This window comes from Lineus longissimus, chromosome 8 (assembly GCF_910592395.1).
Source record: "Lineus longissimus chromosome 8, tnLinLong1.2, whole genome shotgun sequence".
In the NCBI taxonomy this organism is placed as follows: Eukaryota; Metazoa; Nemertea; class Pilidiophora; order Heteronemertea; family Lineidae; genus Lineus; species Lineus longissimus.
This window is the reverse complement of record NC_088315.1, coordinates 2,760,943-2,780,702: the sequence shown is the minus strand read 5'-3', so window position 1 is coordinate 2,780,702 and position 19,760 is coordinate 2,760,943. Positions and strand designations below refer to the sequence as shown.

Sequence of the window (19,760 nt, the reverse complement as noted above, 5' to 3'; positions counted from 1 at the left end):
TTCGTGGTCATTTCAAATGTTTTCCTGAACATTTTGAAGACAGACCCAACCTTGCCACAGGACAATCCAATACCCAACATGAACCCTCATGTACTTGGGTATTGGAAAAACTATGGAGTCTGGACTGAGAGTCATTGCTCTCCACCCCCTGTGTGCTAGCAACATTATGATATCCGAGTGGGAATTGGGAGCTGAGAACATGTGCTAATATTGGTAGTTGGTGGGTTGGGTAAGGCTCGTGACATGCAGAGGGGTCATTAAGTGTGAGGTGTTGGTCACTAAGAAGTGTGGGGTGTGGGTCCTTGGTAAGACACTTGGCAAAAGGGTCACAAAGGAAGTGGTTTTGGTCCTTGGGCAAGGCACTTGGCAGAAAGTGCATAGAGTTTGACAGGTTTATTTTTGCAAGATTCCATGCTGATTGGTGAGCCCCTAGGCCTTCAGCAGCCCGCCATCACTTAGCTACCATGACCATGAGATGAATGACCATCCATGACAAAGCCTACACCACATATACACGATAAGTACACCCACTAGTATCACATAGTCATGTTCACAGCATATGCACCGGACGCTAGCCTAGGCCTACGCATGGTCAACTTTGGCCCTCACACAGCATCACTGCCAGCAAAATAAGCATGTTGGCTAAGCTACATCAAAAGAATCCCTATTTCACAAACCTTTTAGTTTCTTGCCACTCCAAGAAAAATTCTGGTAGAAATTCGGATACCTTTTTGCTTGGTGGGAGATTCTGCCACCATGCTCCTGTTTCATCAACCTTGAGAACCGATGGGGTATTGGGAACTCTTCGCCGAGAGGTCACCACCTCCATGTCACCCGACCCTTAAAGTGACATTAGACACCCACAACAAGATCTAATCGAATCTGTAGGCTCGATCGTCTACCCAAAACGGAGATGTGACAGTCACAACCCAACGGAAATAGACAGGGTAGCTCCTCAGCACCATGTAGCCTACAAGGTGACAGGGAGGAGAAAGCCCAAAATGACTGATCAGACAGAGCACCTCCAACGACTTGCAGAAACAATCAGAACCGGGCGAATTTGCCTGGACACCCAAGCTTCGTACATTGTCTGCCAGACCGTCCTGGGGCTGGGCCCACCGCCGTGTCACTGACTCCATAAGACACATTAGACAGCCATAACTAGACCGAATCGGTCTCCAAGCTCCACCTTGTTGGCGAAACTGCGATAGAGAGGACTGAGACAGTCACAACCTGTCCGAAATGGACAGCGTAACTCCCACTGCGCACTGTAACCGACAAGGTGAGATGGGAGAGACAGACTGTAGCATACCCCTTCAACGTCTTGCCGAAAGACTGAGTAGTATGGAGCACCGATGTAACATCTGCCAGTGTTTCCCATACTGCATTGTTCAAATTGGCCTGGCACACCCACCATGTCACCACATAATAGGCCTACAACAGATAAGACAGCCAGATCGATACATCATTACCGAATCAGACCAGGTATCTCGGCCGTCTTTGCCGAGAGGTGAGGGCGATTACCCAGTAAAAGCCGGTTGTTCCCCATTCTCCAGTTGCCCTATTGTTTCCCAAATCACGGATTCACTAACCAAACAATAACCATCCGAGGCCTGAACTGTTTAAGTTGAAACAATGGCACACAGAAACACTCACAGATACTTCACCGGACGAAGTCGGGCGTGGCTGCACAATGCATCGCTCAAAAGGTGCGAAAGATGAGACAGTTACAACCAGACCGTGCTGGTCCTGTCTCCGACCCTTCGAGAGACTCTAGACATCCACAACACAGGTCTCATCGGATATGTCAGCTCCATTGTGTTGCCGAAACGGTGATGTAGGTGAGACAGGCACAGCCAAACCATGTAGCCGACAAGGTGAGCTGGACGAGATAGCCGAGGTAGCACCTCCAACAAGCGTCTTGCCGAAGTGGTTGTGTGAACCGGGCAGCATTGGCCTTGGTATCACCACCACAGAGACAGCCACCCTGCATGCATCTCTGCCGTCTTTGCGAATATGACACAATAAAAGGTGGCTGCGCCACCGCGTTGCCGATATGTCGAGAGAGATGAGACAGTCACAACCAGACTGAACCCGTCCTCGCATTTCCAGCTTGTTGTCACACACGCAGTTAACGACAGGGGACCAAGTTGTTAAAGACAGGGGTTATTCGTCCCGCTACACCAGCCACTTGCTGTGAAAGACAAGGGACTATCTCCAGTTGTGCAAGACCGGGGTTTATGTACCACCCGCTTCACAAGTACAGTTCCTGCTACACTAGCTACAGGTTATGAGAGGCCAGGGACTATTACTCTGGCATCACAAACTACATGTTGTGAGAGACAGGGGACCACTTAAATTGTGAAAGACCGTGACTCTTCCTCCTGCTACACCAGCCGCAAGTTGTGAAACTGTCAGCTATTCCTCTTGCGTCGCCAGCCATAAGTTGTGAAAGACCGGCGACCATTCCTCCTGCTGCATCCAGCCGTAGTTTGTAACAGACAGAGGACTGTACCTTCATCAGCTCTAGTTACAGGTTATGAAAGACAGGGGACCGCAGCACCCCGCACTGACCCTTTCTCCTCCATTGCTACAAGAGGCCCACTGGTGCTTGCCATCTGGACTCTACCTCCTACTTCACCAGTCACACGCTCTGGGATACTTGGGAAGAAGTTGTGAACGACAGCTGCAGGATGCTATTCCTCCTCTAAGGCACAAGTTGGGAAACACAGGGGACTATAATTGTTACTACGACATATACCAATAAGCCACGAGTTGGGAAAGATAGGGGACTATTACTCCTACTACACTAGCCGATTGTTGTGACAGACAGGAGACTATAGTATGCCTCAGGTTGTGAAAGACTGGGGTTTATACCTGCTTCATCAGCCACAGGTTGTGAGAGACAGTGAACTGATCCTCACGGCAGCTCGAGGTCCACAGTCACTGTTTGCAGATAGAGCTGGTGGTTGCCACTGGGGTCCACCGATTCTGCCCCGTAGCCTTCAGTAGGCCACCCGTTTGTGCTGTCTCTGATCTGCGATCTCATGCATTTCACAACCAGCAGCTGGTGTAGCATGAGCAAGTAGTTCCACTTTGCAGCAGGAGGATTGTCCCGGTCATTCACAACTCGCGACAGATGTAGTAGGAAGAATGGTCCCTGTCTTTCACAACTATGTCTGGCGTAACTGGAGAAATAGTTTCCTGTCTATCTGAACTCGTGGCTGATGATGAAGCAGGAGGTATAAACCTCAGTCTTTCACAAACAGTGGCATAGTCATTTGTCCTTTCACAACATGCGACTGGTGTAGCAGGAGGAATTGTCCCTGCATTGAGCGACTTTTCTGATCCCTGTCCAACCGGTAACAGAGGACTGTAACGTCAGTAGGTCCGCTGGTGTGTGCAACAGGTGACCCGATCTGTGCCTTGTTAGCCTCCGGTTACTTCAAGCTGTCTGGGCCATAGGTTCAGCGACACGGTGGGTGCCAGGGCCAGGTCTGTATCTGTCTCACTTCAGTATGCGGCAAGACGATATGGATATGCCAGGCTCAGTACCGTTATACAGGATGTAGTTGTCTTGTGTCTCTCACCATGTCGAGAAGACGGTAGAGATGCCAGCTCCGATTCGGTCTGGTTGCCGCCATCTCATGTCTCTCACCGTGTCAGCAAGACGGTGGAGGTACCAGGTTCAATTCGGTCTGTCTGTTAATGCGCAATCTCCCTCACTATGGCCTGGCGGCAAGACGGTTTAGATGCCAGGCCCGAATCGGTCTTTTGGCCATGGTGTCTGTTATCTCTCTCACCTTGTCGGGACAGGTTGGAGCAGCCGGGTCCAATTTGGTCTGGTCATGGCTGGGTAATCTCCCTCACTGTATCGCAACCACAGTGGAGATGCCAGGTCCGACTCTTTCTGGTTGTGACTGTCTACTTCCTCTCTGTGTACTGGGAACAGGGTGGATCTCCAAGGCCCATTTCAGTCCGGTTGTGACTCTCTCATTGTGTAGGCAACTAGGTGGAGATGCCAGGACCGATTCGGTCTGGGGGTTACTGTTTCATCTCTCTCACCATTTTGGCAACACTGTGGAGCAGCCAGTTTTTATTCTGTGATCCCTCGTGTGTTACAAAGACGGCGGACATATCATGTATGAATAGATTTGTTGTCTCGAAGTGACTGTGTCATCGGTGGTTGTGCCCAGGCCTTCTTCGACTTTGGCAAGACGTTAGAGGCGCTTTGTCTGATGTGGCTGTCTCATTCCTCTCACCTTGTAGGCTACAGGGTGCAGTGGAGCTGCCCTGTCCATTTCGGTTGGATTGTGACAGTAGTCTCATCTTCATGACCATTTCGGCAACATGGTGGAGCCAACAGATCTGTTTAGGTCTGGTTGTGGGAGTCTGATGTCTCTTAAATGGTCAGTGGCGGCACCAGTCCGGTTGTGACTGCCTCATTCTTTGAACTTTTTGGAGACATGATGGGCAGCCAGGCCCAACTACTTTGCTTGGCAGGGTCTTCTCCCAATGGTTTTTCTGTAGTCATCTCTACTACTGCATGCTGCATGCTGTTGCCATCACCATTCCTGACAGGGTGAGGGAGAGCAATGACCTGACCAAATTGAGCCTGGCATCTCCAGTGAGTCTGGTGACCTTAACAGTCAGACCTGGTAAAGAGATACTCATCTCACTCACCCTGTCAGCATGACATCAGAGGGACTCCGTCCTTTTGCTGAGGTTTTGGAGACCCTCTAACATTTAGAGTGAAAGACACTGAGAAGTCCCTGTGTTGTAGGATCATTCAAGTACTATGAAATTTACATAATTTTCATCGGTTTATTTAGATATAGCTACAGAAATAAAGTGTGCCATCTTGATTTCATTACTTGTCATGTCTCATTGAAATTTTCTTCACTAACTCCCAAAATCCCTTCCCTTCCATGTTTAAGTTGGCACTGTTCATCAGCACACGTATGTTTGGAAATATACACACAATATTGTTTACAAATGCACATGATTATCTTAATATGCATAGTTGGATGATCTGAATAGCTCTATTTTCATTATGACAAGTGACATAAACTGAGACACTATTTACAATATTCTACAGACGCGAAAATCAGAATCTGTATTGCCACAGAATTATCAACTAACACTGGGTCAACATGTTTAAGCCGGTCTTGGGCACCTGTACTCACAGTCTACTTTACCTGTAATATTAGGCCTATGTATAACAGGTGCCCCTCGAATGGCTTAAACAAGTAAACACAGTATATAGCAACTGTACAAATATACAATTTTTCCCCGGCTTCTGTATCCTATCCCCACATCATCATGTCAGTAGACTCATCTATTCTCCAAACGCAGTGAAGAAACAATGAGGGACCCCCCCTCGCAGTTGCCTGAATGCAGGGGCCAATTCCATAATTTTCTGTAGCATAAGAATGTCTCACGAGCGTTTCCAATCTCTGCAAAACATTTTCCCTTTTTTTAAGCAAATCCCACATCCACCTAACTTCCTAATGAAGATATCCTGTCCCTCAGTAATGCACTGAATTCGCAACTCGGCCAACATTTTTTCAGTATCATCAGCGAGTCCTACACAAAGTCACACTCTCCATCGTGAAGCAGCCGAGTTTGCCGGTCAACCTGTCAAGAACACTGCATGTGCTGCTCTGATAACACAAAGTCACAGCAGTTGGTCATACACCGACAAAGACAATACATTCTTTGGCACAGTATTGTTCAGACTCGTTGTCTGACGTTCATATCGAGAATGCAGCTGTCTCCGAGAAGGCACTCAGGTTTCCCATCTGACTGAGACCACTCTGGATATGGTTCACATGGATCTCGACGTTATTTTGGAACACACTGTAACAATAAAGAAGGATGCGATTAGAACAATCTATCACCAAGAACAGGGTCAAATTAGTAGTCTGTAGGTGACCAGTATGAACAGTTAGAGGCCTGGGCTGTGTTTGATTCAGCTCGTACAGGCATAATAGCTTTGATGTACTGTCGGATAGGAGACAAACCCTATTGGCAACATGTGTGACTTAATCTGAACTATCTCCGGAACACCCATTCACGCTACCTACCTGATATTCCCAGGCTCCAAAGTGTCCTTAATCTCACTCAACGAATCTTGTAACGACTTGAATTCAAACGAGTTCAAGTCATTCTCCGCAAAGTTCTGAAAGGAAACGTAAGATAATATACTACACAGAGCTAACATTTTGGATGTCCTATTTCGACGGCTAGTACACTATTCAGTAGTTTTCTTCCTTATATCAGCCTTTGCTCCGTGAGCAAGCAAATAGTGTATCATAATTCCAACTGAAGTATTTTAGCAAATCACCTTCCAAAATATATCAAAGCATGTTGTACTGTAGTACAAACTCTGAAACCGTAAAATACTCGGGTACTTTTTCTCACAAGATGGAAGCAAAGATATCTAGATACCTTGATCTGATACAGCAGTGATGTAAGCTTGGCAACTAGCTTGAGAGACTTGTCATTCTTGACACATCGTTTGCCCTGCGCGGCGTTATTCCGTGCGACAGTGTCGTCTGCTTCACGCTCACATTTCTTCTTCAATTCATTGGGTTGTTCTAACGCCCGGATGCCATGGTCCGGTGCAATCTGCATCAGAGGAAAAGAATTACATGAAACGTATTGATGGAATCACGCTGAGGATGATAGCCTGAGATAAATACTTAAACACTTCTTTATTGCCTTTTATGAAAATTTTCTGACATACCAGCTCTGGGCAAGAAATTACTCACCTCTGAACAATACTGCTGCACCCCAGACAAATATTCATTGAGATCTCTATTGAGAGTTTCTAATTCTAACACGACGCTGGCATACTTCTTCTGAAAGTCCATATCGATGGGCTCCTCGAACGATTTCTGAAAATACATGGCCATATAAGATAAAGGATACTTATAATACCAATGCCACCACATACAATAGTTACAAAATCAGATCTTCAGACTCGTGCATTTCCCAGTCGAAAGCTAAGTCGAATGTTCTGCTGACTCAGCACACCCACTTGGAATGTTCAAGTCATTCCAATGACGTTTCAATAGTTGACACGACCCCTATGATCAGGACAGTTAAAGTTTGGGTACTTATCAGTGTTCTCCTTCGAATTTTTGATAACAGGTTGGGAAAAGAAGATTTTTTTTCAATCTTTTGGAGAACATGGATTCATGAAAAATTCATAATTTCTGTATGGAAGCTAAAATAATGTGTCATGTTAGAATGAGGAAAAACTAGTGTCATGCTTGAGATCATCAGGGAGTGTTCACTAGTGGAGGTTGGTGTGGAGGAGGGAGTTTATGGTCACCTTGCAAATAGAAATTATAGAAGCAAGGACAAGATATTGATAGGACATGCACACCAATGCCCACACAAGCACAATGGAAAAGCAAAAATGAGACGGATCCATTTGTTCAGACACAAATTCACAGTAACGCACCACCACTCACTACAGAAGGACAGGACAGTTCTCTCTCAACCCCGGAAAGCACATTAAAGATGTTAGTACATTGTAGAAGTTTATGCGTGAGTACTTTTCAGGATTGAGTCAACAAAAGTAAGATGCCTCCCCAGTCAAAATAAGGGGCTGTTCATTTAGTAATATGTATAATTTTCAAACTTTTAGTACTCCTTCCCCTTGTAATATACGTACCCATCTGCATATGCAGGTAAAATGACCCCCCCTTCAAAGCGTTCTTACTGAGACTTTTGGTGGCAGAAGCTTTACAGTTTATGCCAGCAAATTATGGAACTCACTGGACACTAACACCCGCAACAGCTCCACCGTCAGCGAGTTCAAAAGAAGATTAAAAACCAAACTATTTGAACAGTGTTTTTGCTAAGCGCAGCTGAGCAATTTTTCTAATTGGATTTTGCGCTATATAAATGCTATTTGTATGTATGTATGTATGTAATGAACGGCCCCTTAGTTTGAATTGACAGTGGGTTTCGTACAATGCAGGTGTCATTCTCTTTGGAGGTGAGATAGGCAAGGGTGAGGGTTAGTCACTACACTAAGGCAGGCTGGACCAACTACGGAAAACTTGAAAGACCATCAGCATAGATAAATATGGCTTTATCATTATGGATAGAATATGATGATGATGATGAATGAGTCCCCAATATTACTGTTGTAAGACGGAGAAAACAAAACTGCCCCATTGACAGAATTACAAAGTCCAAAAGAACACTAAATTACTTTGGTCGAAATAAAGTTAAGCATAACCAACTTGCATGGCTAACAGTGTTGGGCAATTTCAACTAAATGACCAATCTGACATGCTATATATTATATATTAAAGATCCGATTGTGTTTTGCTACATCAGAGAGATAAGTTTTCATGCTAGTCTCAACTTCTAGAATAACCCCTCAGCTGCAAGATATTGCTGAGGACTGGCATCAGTAAATAATTCAGACTAAAAAAACCAATTTCTTATAATGTGACATATAATTGATTTCATCATATATTGCTAAATTTGAGGAGGGATGTTTGTGGTTTTAGTTTGAAAATCGTATCTAATTTCTGAAAACCAGACTTCTGAAAAATAAACAAAGTGCACCCACCCCCTAAAGCATATTCTACCGCAGGTGTACGTCATAAGGCAATTAGGGGAAGGGTCCAGCTAACTTCACTCAATGAGGGGACACACGCCTGGGGAAAACCCTGCAGTTGTTTTATCGAATGGTATTTCAAGTATTCCGACCTGGCTTTATTTTGAATAGGATCGTATACTCACTCCATACAGTTCATTAAACATTTCGGGACACCACATATCTCGACACATCTGCAGAAAAAATCTTGGAAATGTGGCACCCAATATGCTGTTGCAACAATTAGAGGAGGCTTGGTGTGAATTTTTCTCTTCAATCACCTATTTCTGTTGCAAGCACTGGCCCACTGAGTGCCATTTTAGTTGGTGGCAAGTGGACAGGAGCACACATAAAGGATTACCACTTTTCTAACATATTGAGTTATTTTGTGCAACTTCAAAGCAGCTTTTGTTTGAGCACTTTATCTGCACACCAAGTCAAATTTTGCACAATTCAGTCAAGGAACAAATTAACATACTCCTGTGACCACATCATCGAATATAAACAAACATAGGTACACACCCATGCCAGTTTAAGTATTATGACAAAGGTTTATCGCAACAGAAAATAGCTACTTATCAGCTACACTGTCACTGCAAGACCTTCAGGACACAGGGTTCTCCCCAGGCATTCAAAATGGAAACAACTCCTTCAATCTCATAGCGAACCACAGCTGCCAATCCTAAAATATCTCAAATAATGAAATGAACCAAATGTCACCGAAAACAGTAACTTTCAAGAGAAATTCATTATCTCGAATAGTAATACTTATCCTAGTAATAGTAATGCTAACACATTTTAAAGGCAAATATTTTGAACCTAATACCGGAGTAGTAGTTATCTGACAATAGGTTTTGATATCCTCATTTTTCAATCCATACACTAACTGGAATTAAAAATTTACAAGCTGAAGAGATCAGTTGCTCACCTTTTTTTCCGCCTCTGTATTCATGTTCTTGAGCTTGTTGATCCAATCTTTTTTAATTGAAAGAATTTTTGAAAGTCGTGTCTGAAAAGAATTAATCATCAATGAATCTTTTCCTGTCCCCACTCCTACAAGTCATATTGAAGAGAGGGGTGATCTTGGCAAAAAAACTAGGAAAATGTTGTACAAAAGACTCAAAACTTACTCAAGACATGGCCAACTCAAACTGGAGATCATTTTGAAATCTCTTCAAAACGCACTGGCCTTCTAATGGTTAGTGAACAAGGTGCATTTTGCTTACCACAAGAACTAAAAATTTGATAGGGAATCCTCCATACGTGCCGCCTTCCATTGACAACACATGTCCTCGCGCCGGTGATCCACCTAATAATGGGTCATTTTCCTGAAGAGGAACATGAAAACTGGTTAGAACAGCACAGGTGTTGGCTATGGTATCAATTAGACCGCACCTTTGACATAGATTTATTGCCATGTTGTCGAGCCGTCAGTGTCCATGACACTAATTTACTGCTCACTCCCCCAGTCGGAGACAACCATACTTTAAAACATTGCATATGTCTGCCGTTATCTGCAATTGCAGACCCCAAACCTGTAGAAACGAGTGCTTTGGGAGAATTTCGTCATAAAATGATGGGGAAATTTCTCGATCAAGACGAAACTCTTACCAGCTGTGGCGACTGTAATCCTGGTATGAACCGCGGCGGCGTAAATATGTTTTGTCTTGGCCGGTGTTTTTGTTGGAATGATGACAGCGGCATAGTTTCTTGTGGCTCATTACTCTGCAAGAGAAAATGGTCAATGGTATCATTCATTGATACAACCCCGAGGGGATCAGCCTTAATGATATTGTGGTCACTATTTGCGATTTAAACTAATATTACAGAGAGGAACAACAGAACTTTCTAAAAAAATTCCACTGAACAGAAATTCTGATAACCTTATACATGCTTCCTGAAATTGGTGGCTTGCATTGGAACTAACTTTTTCCCCCTTGTCCGTCATTAAAGGCATTCAAGTGTGTTGGTCAACCATGACTATCTCCTTTGTCACTCCACCATAAGGCCTAGTTTCCCCTTATGACATCACTATTTCGGACACTCAGGGCCCCATTTCTGGAAAGGTGTATAGGCAGGAGTCATACGATCAAAACCATATCAGGTTTCTTTCATTTGATTCATACTTACTAATACTTCATAATCTGGTATCGAGTGTGTTCCTAGTCCTGCCCTTTCAAACGTTACTCTGTAAGTATTGTTCACCGTATCTAAAGCATCTATCGAACCTGTGAATAGGCCATCCTGGGGCTTCCTCAAACGAGCTGAAAAGATAATCATGCCAACTGAGTACAAACTGCAGTTATGAACATTCGCATGTATTTTTTGGAGGCAACCATTAAAAAAGCTAAAAAATATAATTTTGGGGTACCTCAGTTTTGCATAACTGAATGTCATCATGAAGTTCCGATATATTATTTTGAGATTTCAGAAATAAAGGACCCAATGTCAGGATATCAGGTCTCTTTCACTTACCTGTCACTTTTGTTCCAATGACTAGAGGCATAGGGACTTCTTCTGGTAAATCTTTCAAATTTTTTAGTTCCGTCACTTTCCTCTGCTGTAATAACCTGATTCTTTCTCGTTTTGCATTCAAGGCCTGTCGCTCCTCCAAGAAGAAAGACGGCGAACATCTACAAGAGAAAAGAATCAGACCTTTCAATTGCATGCTTTGCACAGTTTGACAGTGTAAAGAGGGCGCCACATGTCACAGGGATAACAGATTACCCTGAAGCATAATCTGCAAGAATTGATAAAGTCTTTATTCTTGATATTGGGTATGCATTGGGACATAGACGACGTTATAGTATATCAGGCAGAAAGCACTTATAAAGCCATCTTTTAAAATATCTACAAACCTTCTGGGTTTTCCCATGAGTCTTCTGAGAATGGACCACTCAGCTCGTCGCATTTTACTCAACTTGAGTTGAGGGAACGATTCTTTCAAGCATATGCAGAAGTCATTCTCTCCAATAAACAGAGGGCTGAAAAAGAATCAGGTGACATGTATATTTCATGATTATCAAGTCAAGTAGGAGTTTGGACATTTACAGCTCTATAAACAATTTTGGGCCATTTGTAAATATAATGTAGGAGGAAACTGGCATGACCAAGGAGGAAATCTACATTGTCTCTTTATTCCATAGGCCGTGCCTAGACTAGGAGTCAAACATGAAATCACTTTTGACCAAGAGCAGCATAAACCAACTTACATGTCAAGATTTGAGAAGAACCATTCGTAACAAACCCATTTGTGAGCTTTGGGTAACTTGAGGAGGTTTCTTAATCGTACACCAGTCGCCTGAGCTGCCTTCTTGTCTGGTGTGCTGAGCGAACCTTTCATCTGGAGACGGAACAAGAACTAAGTTGATAATGTTTATGTGCCTTATAGAGCCTCTGGTGGAAGATTTGATGAACAGTTTCCCCTCTGACAGATTCATACTTCAGTTTTGTCAAATTCTCTCTCCAACAGACACTACCAGCAGTAGTGTCACCAGGAGTTGAAAAGCAACTACTGCTATCACTAGCAGTATTCTTCGCGATAAGTCCCTTGATATTTTTGAAGAAGTCTGTTGTCAAGTGATGCAGCTTACCCTAATCCGACTTACCGGCGACGATAATTTGGATTGTTTCCGTGGCGACCGCATATTCGCTAGTTCAGTTTCCTCGTCATCGTTAAAGATCAATCGGTTTTTCTTCTTCATGCGTGGTGGCTGCAGGCGAATTTTTAAAAAGTCCTGATGAACAAAATTATCAAAGATAATACATAATACAGGCATTATTATGACCTCAGTTCTTTTCATTTCTTATTTCATGAGAGCTATACTTGAGCTCCAAAACCCAAAACCCAAACAGTGGTAATCTGTCCCACTCACTGACTCAGAACAATGAAAATAGGTAGTTCTGACACCCCTGGGGTGAAGAGTCAACGAGAATCAAAATGCCCATGCAAATCTTCAAGTATTGAAGTCAAACTTCTCTTCCAAACAAAGCAGATAAACCCCAAGGAACTGGTCTCATAACATTCTCTCTTACATGAATGTATAGCACCCTACTTACATTTGCCCGTCGAGGCGGTGTAAAACTATTCCCTTTGCCTGGAAAATAAGATCACATTCTCTGTGTTAATGGAGTAATATAACCTGGTTGGTAGTGCCGTGGTACCGGTACATGATATGATTTTTCTGCACTTGATAAAAATAATAAGATAATTTGAGTTTTCCAAATATTTTTTACCGGTAGGCTAGGCCTATAGCCATAGCTGTTTTATTCTGAATTTGAAATCTGTCTCGGTGCCATCAATCAGATCACCTGGCCCAAGAATAAGCCCCTTGGGCAATATTACGTACCTTCCTTGAGGCTGACAAGGGCTTCCGCTGAAGAATCTGAAAGATCAAGTAATACAATCTGAATCAGAGACGAGTTAGCCACCAGTCGCAGATCTGAGAAAAGACCGACTCCCCTGACAGTATAACTTGGACTTGGTGATCATGCTAAGGGTTAGTGTAAAATTGGTGAATATGTGTCAAGCAAAACAACACAACAAATCATCATCACTAGGCCTACATACACTGCATGCTGAATGCGTTGTTTTTGTTGCATTATTACTATTACTTATTAGGCCTACGGTCGTGCGCACATTTCATCTGTACACACATAAGATCTAGGGTATCTATCTCAGTTATCGGGGCATTGTGTGACTTCATTTTGATATCTATAAATGAGATATACTGTGTAAATTCGATAAAGTGGGTTCTTTTTTTCATTTAACGAACGGTTTTGCTTGAAATAATCGAGTTATGAACAAAAACTGCGTACTTTCGAGCGCTTCATCCGCCATTTTGATCGCGCCTCTATTTCAAAGCAATGAATTGTGGGTAAATAGTGGGCTCCGCTCTTCTATCAATTGTTATGTTATAAGAACAAAACGATCATACCAATTGGTATTTTAGTACAGTGATGAAATAAAGAGCAAATTCAGTTCCATCCATCCAGAGATTGTCTTGACTAATTTGAATTCATTATGGAATATATTTATAGTTTAAACACGAAAATTCATGTATGAATTAAGATTTTGGGTGAGTTTGCAGAAATCAAGAGCCAATTAGCAATAACCGGCTGGAAGAGTCAACCAGCAGGAAGAGAAAATATAACCGGTTGGAAGAGTAAAACAAGTCTTCTTCTTCTTTAACTGTTTGAACTGTTTCCTAAAAAATAAAACTAATGGGACCAGTGGCAAAGTGGCTAGACCGCCAGGGTCATAATCAGGCAATCGTGAGTTCAACCCTCGGAAGGATCACCGCTGTTTCGGGCAGTATCTAGAACCACATAACACATACCACATATACCCACATACCCACATGCCAATTTGTTCCAGGTGGGGCAATCCAATGACGGTTGGAGCTTTTTCTTCACAACTATATGTCGATCTTTGGATCTTAGAAGGCGCCACCGCCAGTAACTTATGTTAAAGGGGAAATATGTTGTTAAAGGGGAAATTTGTCTATATTTCCACCGGAAAATGGGAATATCTGTCGATAAAGGGGATATGGTGATATTTGAATCCTAGAGGGCGCCACCGTCACTTCCTAGTGTTAAAGGGAAATCTGTCGATATTTCAATCTTAGAGGTCGCAACCGGATGTCACTGTTAAAGGTGAATCAAAACGACATTTTGAACTTATAGGTCAGGAAAATCTGTCGATCTTTCGAACTTAGAGGGCGCTGCTGTCAGTAACTTCTGTCAAATGGGAGGTCTTCCGCTAAAAGTGACCCGACCGAATCGACCGAATCAAGTTTGATATCATGCTATCAAAGTTGGCAATTGTATTCTGTTTCGAATGTTTGCAGGTTTCGACACTGAGCGCCCTACGAACTACGAGTGTCTGTCGAGCCATCAAGTCCTCTATCTGCTAATTGATTTACGCGACACTGAACCATCTTTTATACGTGGTTGTAGGAGGAATTGGGGAAATGATAAAAAAATCGTTGATAAAAAAATGCATTTACATCGTCCTATGGCTTACGGAACCTGCCCTATGCATTTCCACAGCTCGGCAAACGTACATGTACAAGTATGTATGCTAAAGCAAAGCCCACATTTTAACAATGTCTGTCATATTTTTGACAATGCCTCTCATATTAATCCATTGACAGAACAAAAGTCTCTCGTGAGCAGGTAACTGCTAGCCGGCCTGATTTAAGGGGGTACCCGGATGCGGTGACTTCGAATGTATTGTCTTTGGTCATGATCGGTCGCGGTTGATTTGAACGCCATTCGGTTGGTGTGTGAGCTGCGGAGAACATCGCGGGAACACTTTCTCCGATTTCAAACTTCGATTTCTGCCTTCAAATTTTCCGAAACAATTCAAAACGGCTGCAGCAGAAGGTAAGGCACAGTGTTTATTGCGGGTAAAAGTATGGATTGGTTTCAAAGTGTTTTTATTGTCGAAATAGTCATACTATCAAGCCGGGATTGAACTGCGCAGTTTGAAATTTCAGGTCAGACATACATTGTATGTGAATTATGTACATCACTGTACTTCATGTGCATGTTCAACTACAATTCTAATTGCTATCCCTAATCAAATACCATTTGCTCAAAGAAACTAAAGGCGCACGTCCAAGTCATGATGATGGTAAGGATGGAAGTGATCATGTTAAATCTGCGTGATGCCATCACTTCATTTCTATCCTGTGATGTGGAAATCTCCATTGAATTCATGAAGGTTTGTCTAATTATATGTAAGTTGACGTGAACAGTTAACAGTTTTAAATTCAACAACCATTCATTTGGCGGCCACTATCCCGACTGTGGTGTAGCACCCGACTGTAACTGGCATGAAAAGGGGATACGCTGGTTATGGATGTCAGATCGTGGTTCCCTGACCTTTGCAAACAATTTCACTGGACGTAACCCACGCGGCGACACCAAGGACCGCTGGCTGATCTATTGATATGTTCGCAGAAGGGTGTCAAAGTCGGAGAGAAGAAGAGCCACTCGTCTCTCGTAGGGGGTTCACTTGGAAGTGTTTGCATTTGTTAGCCTATAAACACAAGATTTTAATCCTTCAGTCTTGGGTTTGGCGGAGAGAACTAATCTTACATAAGTCCCAGAACAATATCATATGTCTTTATGGCAATATTTATTACTGGGACCCAGTGCAGTGCCGTTCTATATCCAATATTACTGTGGCTGTTGGAGAGGCTTCTTGTCTAAACAGTACCATTCTGCCCCCTCTAAGGCATACATTGGTAACTAATGAATTTGCTGCAAAATTAACGCAGTTGAATACAATGTGAATAATTCGGTCTCGGTTTCACCGAAAAGAAGGCGACATGTCATTATTTTATAATGTATAATGATCATGATGACTAGGAGACCCTGTGTGAGTGTTTGATCCAACATACGTTGATGTGATTGGAGATGGAAGTTTGCCATAGTGCCTTTAAAGGTATGATAAAGACAGCATTAGTATGCTACCTGGTGCTATTCTGATGGACCATATTGCGAGGAAACCTTAAGTGGCAGGTCTCTATAGTCTTAATTCACGTTGCGATTGTCCAAGTGAAAGGTAAGTCTTGCTGATTATTTATTTAAGGAAAGACACTACCGCGTTCAAAGACAGCTAATTAGAAAACTTCTTCCATGAATACTGGATATCCAGCTCAGGTTGTTGTGACTGTCAAAAGGATCCCTGGAAAACTTAGCAGGTAAGTTAAGTCATTTAACAGATAGTCTTTCACGATGAATAGCAAGGAATCATTTTGGTTTGTAGTCAATGGTGGTGGGTAGCAGTGAAATTGTAATATGAATGTACATGTGGTACTTACATTTTATAGCGAAGTCTGAAAGTCTTAGCCAACAACTCTGCCATTCTGACCTGACATCCTGACATCCTGTTTTTAATTAGAATTCTCCATCTTTCCAGAGCCAAAAACAAAGACCTTCACTTGCCGAAGTATCATACTCTAGTCCAGATTAAGCACACCCATAACCACATGATAGAGAGTGCAGATGGGGAGACGATGCTGATCGATTTGGAAGCAGCGATCGCTAGCAATCGGATACTAAAGGATCAGATATTTGAATGTGTCCGTGCCTACAATGTGGTCCAGCTGTCAGACTTCCTGGAGACACGACTCCCGGGATACTATGAGCGCCGCCTCACTGACCTTGCTAATGGATAGGAAAGCTCCTCACTCTCTCAGTCGATTTGTCATGAACAATGAAGGGATTGGTCGAAACAAATCTTCGAAGTGGTAGTTACTTACCATCATTGTAAGACTACATGTATTTTGATAGGTTGCGAGAACATATATTTTGCCAACTTTGGTTGCGTTTTATGATTTTGAAACCAGTATTATCATCAATGAGAATCAGATGCTACATGTAGTGATACATGTTGTTAATTTGTTTGCAGGTTTTACTAAACCTAATGCATACTGTAGTTTGGGTACAGGATTACTACCGGTATGAAGTTCAGCTGTAATTCCAATGGTTTTTGCATTGAAAGTGACATCTTTATTACACAATGTACATTAATTGTGATAAGATTTTGCGTGTTTGCAATGCAGATTTGCATTGAAACAGCTTGGTGTACTGTAAGCTTTCTATTATACCTTAGTTATCTCTCCTTACCTTGTAATGAGTTTTGCATGAATGTTCTGACATGATTGATGCAAAAAAGTTATTTCTAAAGCTATTTCCATGACTTGAGTCATTCTTATATACTGTCAAGGATGCTGGTCCCAGGAGCAGAACCAGATATGTTGATATGATGCCACCCGCTGCTCTCTGTGAACTGTTTGATGACTGACACCTTTCTGATTGCATAATATTATGTTTAGAAATACACATAGGCCTATAATTACACTAACAGACTTGTTAAAATCATGAAAAAAACCAATAATTTTATCCCTTTTCTGAGAATAAAAGTTTTCTAAATATTTCATTTTAAAGGAAAAAAGTAAAGAAAAAAGTAAAAAAGGATTTAAAAAAATTCCCAGGTGGGATTCGAACCTGCGCCGAATAACACTGCTGTCTTGAAGGCCAGTCAGTGTCTTGGCACGCGCGCCAACTTTCTGTGACGTCACGTCGAATTTGATTGGTTCAAAAGTTTCTAATAGTAAACCTGTTTGGGAAAAAAAATTCGTGTATGCATGTGTACCTGTCGCCATTTGGAGGGTGGTGACTGCTATGCCCCATGCACATAGTGTGGTCAAGCACTCTGGGTTTTTTTTAGATATTCTAATAAACAATTTGAACAATTGGCTGTCTCCTGTGACCGCTAGCTCCAAAAGTTTGGAAGGGGATGGATATTCATAGCTTAGTGCTGGCCAGGGTTTGGACTAATCCATCCTCTTCCATCAGTTCAAGAAGAACAATATCAAGAGGCTTCTTCCTCAAATAATCATCCTGAGATTCAGGTTTTTGATACTCCAACCTCCGACACAAAATATCTGGAGGCGGAGTATATTGAAAACCACTGGTGCCAGGATGTCAAATTATGTGTAAGGGAAATAGGTCTCCGAACTTGTTTGGAGGGGGCTGTGGGTATGTGTTAGCGCGTATAGCTTATCGCAAGGGATAATAACTCAATAATAATAAAGATGACCTGATAGTATATCGTGATTTATTGCAGCTTTCCAAACCATAATATGGAACTTCATATCCACTCATGAGCACACACAATAACTGCACTGAAACACATTTCTTTGTAACGATGGATTTTCATTTCAACTGAGAAAACCGTGAGATTACGCTATCACTGTTCGCATTTTAAATCTCCAGTCTCTAACAGGAATGTCGAGATTCCCTATTTCCCTAATTTTTTCGACTATAATGAGTATCTCTCAGAACAATGTTGGTAGGCACAAACTAAACCATTCTTAGTTATCACAAGAATCAGCAGCATTCACTTCAAAATATATACCCTCATCTTCGAGATTTTTTTCCAATCCACATATTTGTTGTCAGATTTTAACATAAACTTTTGAAATACAACATTTACCAGGTAACATTTTAACATAAAACAATAATTTATTTGTCAAATGACCAACGACACAAGAATTCCAGATTTCTGAAAAAGTATGTAATTTCCCACCTTTTCACTTTTTCGACTCCTTTCACCATTATATAGGCCGGGTCCAATTTTCATTATTTTCCAAGGGGTTTAGTTGAATCATTCCATTTCATGACTTCAGCTACATACATAGTAGGCCTGTCCATCAAAGTCAAGCCGCTCAACAATATTTCACAAATAACATATTTTATAAAACTTTACACAAACAATAACACATCAATATATCATCTACATGAATACTTTTCATAAATATATGTATTATACAAAATGCACTTTCCCTATAACAAATCCACTTCGGAACCTTGTCTAATCTACAGGTATAACGTTAGAAAAGGCCGAATTGTTTTAACTTACATGCGAACTATTTCAACTCTGGACTAAGAACAAACAAGGATTGGCCCTTTAACAAGAAACCATTGTCGCACAAGAGACGTCTTTTGACGTCCATTACCTGGGTGGCTAAGAAACAGTATTCTGGTCATATCACATATTACAGCAATTAATTACGCTTTAATTATGCTTTCATAATCACGAATCACATCTACATCAGCTTCTTTCAAAATCATTATTTTTACACAGTTTATAAAAAGAAGCAGTTGATCTGCCCAAGGCCTGTTCATTATGATTGAATACTACATGTATTATTTTCAGCACATATCATGTTCATAATATCGAAATAACAAAGGCTGCGTCGCTACTGCTACATCGAAATCCTAACAAATTCAGCGGGAGATTTTTAAACTAGACACAACTCGTATCATAGATAACTGCGGTTCCTCACCAAGAATACCCCATTTGATACAATGTACATTTATAAACATATAAAACATCATTTCATTATTACACATTATTTTCTTTTATGAACACAACAATTTGTCTCTTACAAGACCGACATGAACAGGTCAGGATCGCAACGACTGAGCAATTGATTAGGAACATCCCAACCCATTTTATTATAAATGATACAATAGCGACGAATGGCGTATAGGATGTAACAATCCACAGCCTTATCACATCTATTTAGTGTTTTCAGATAGATCTGGCCAAAGGTAT

At 42.0% G+C, this 19,760-nt stretch overlaps 1 protein-coding gene across 7 annotated transcripts; it reads right to left on the bottom strand.

Annotated features, from left to right (window-relative positions):
- Positions 1–4,804: 4,804 nt before the first annotated feature.
- LOC135492443 (protein lin-9 homolog) lies at positions 4,805–13,481 on the bottom strand. Of its 7 annotated transcripts, none has more exons than XM_064778932.1 (16): positions 13,442–13,481; positions 12,973–13,008; positions 12,683–12,720; positions 12,217–12,360; positions 11,836–11,966; positions 11,482–11,607; positions 11,099–11,256; positions 10,754–10,887; positions 10,235–10,348; positions 9,850–9,951; positions 9,552–9,632; positions 8,770–8,817; positions 6,774–6,899; positions 6,451–6,630; positions 6,087–6,181; positions 4,805–5,859 (listed from the first exon to the last, which is right to left on the bottom strand). In XM_064778932.1, exons 1-16 carry the CDS (start codon positions 13,461–13,463, stop codon positions 5,754–5,756), a joined length of 1,641 nt encoding a protein of 546 aa, XP_064635002.1. In that variant the 5' UTR covers positions 13,464–13,481; the 3' UTR covers positions 4,805–5,753. The 7 variants fall into 7 exon arrangements, with proteins under 7 accessions (XP_064635002.1, XP_064635003.1, XP_064635004.1 ...); XM_064778933.1 differs by having other exon boundaries at positions 12,232–12,360; XM_064778934.1 differs by having other exon boundaries at positions 12,217–12,336.
- Positions 13,482–19,760: the final 6,279 nt, after the last annotated feature.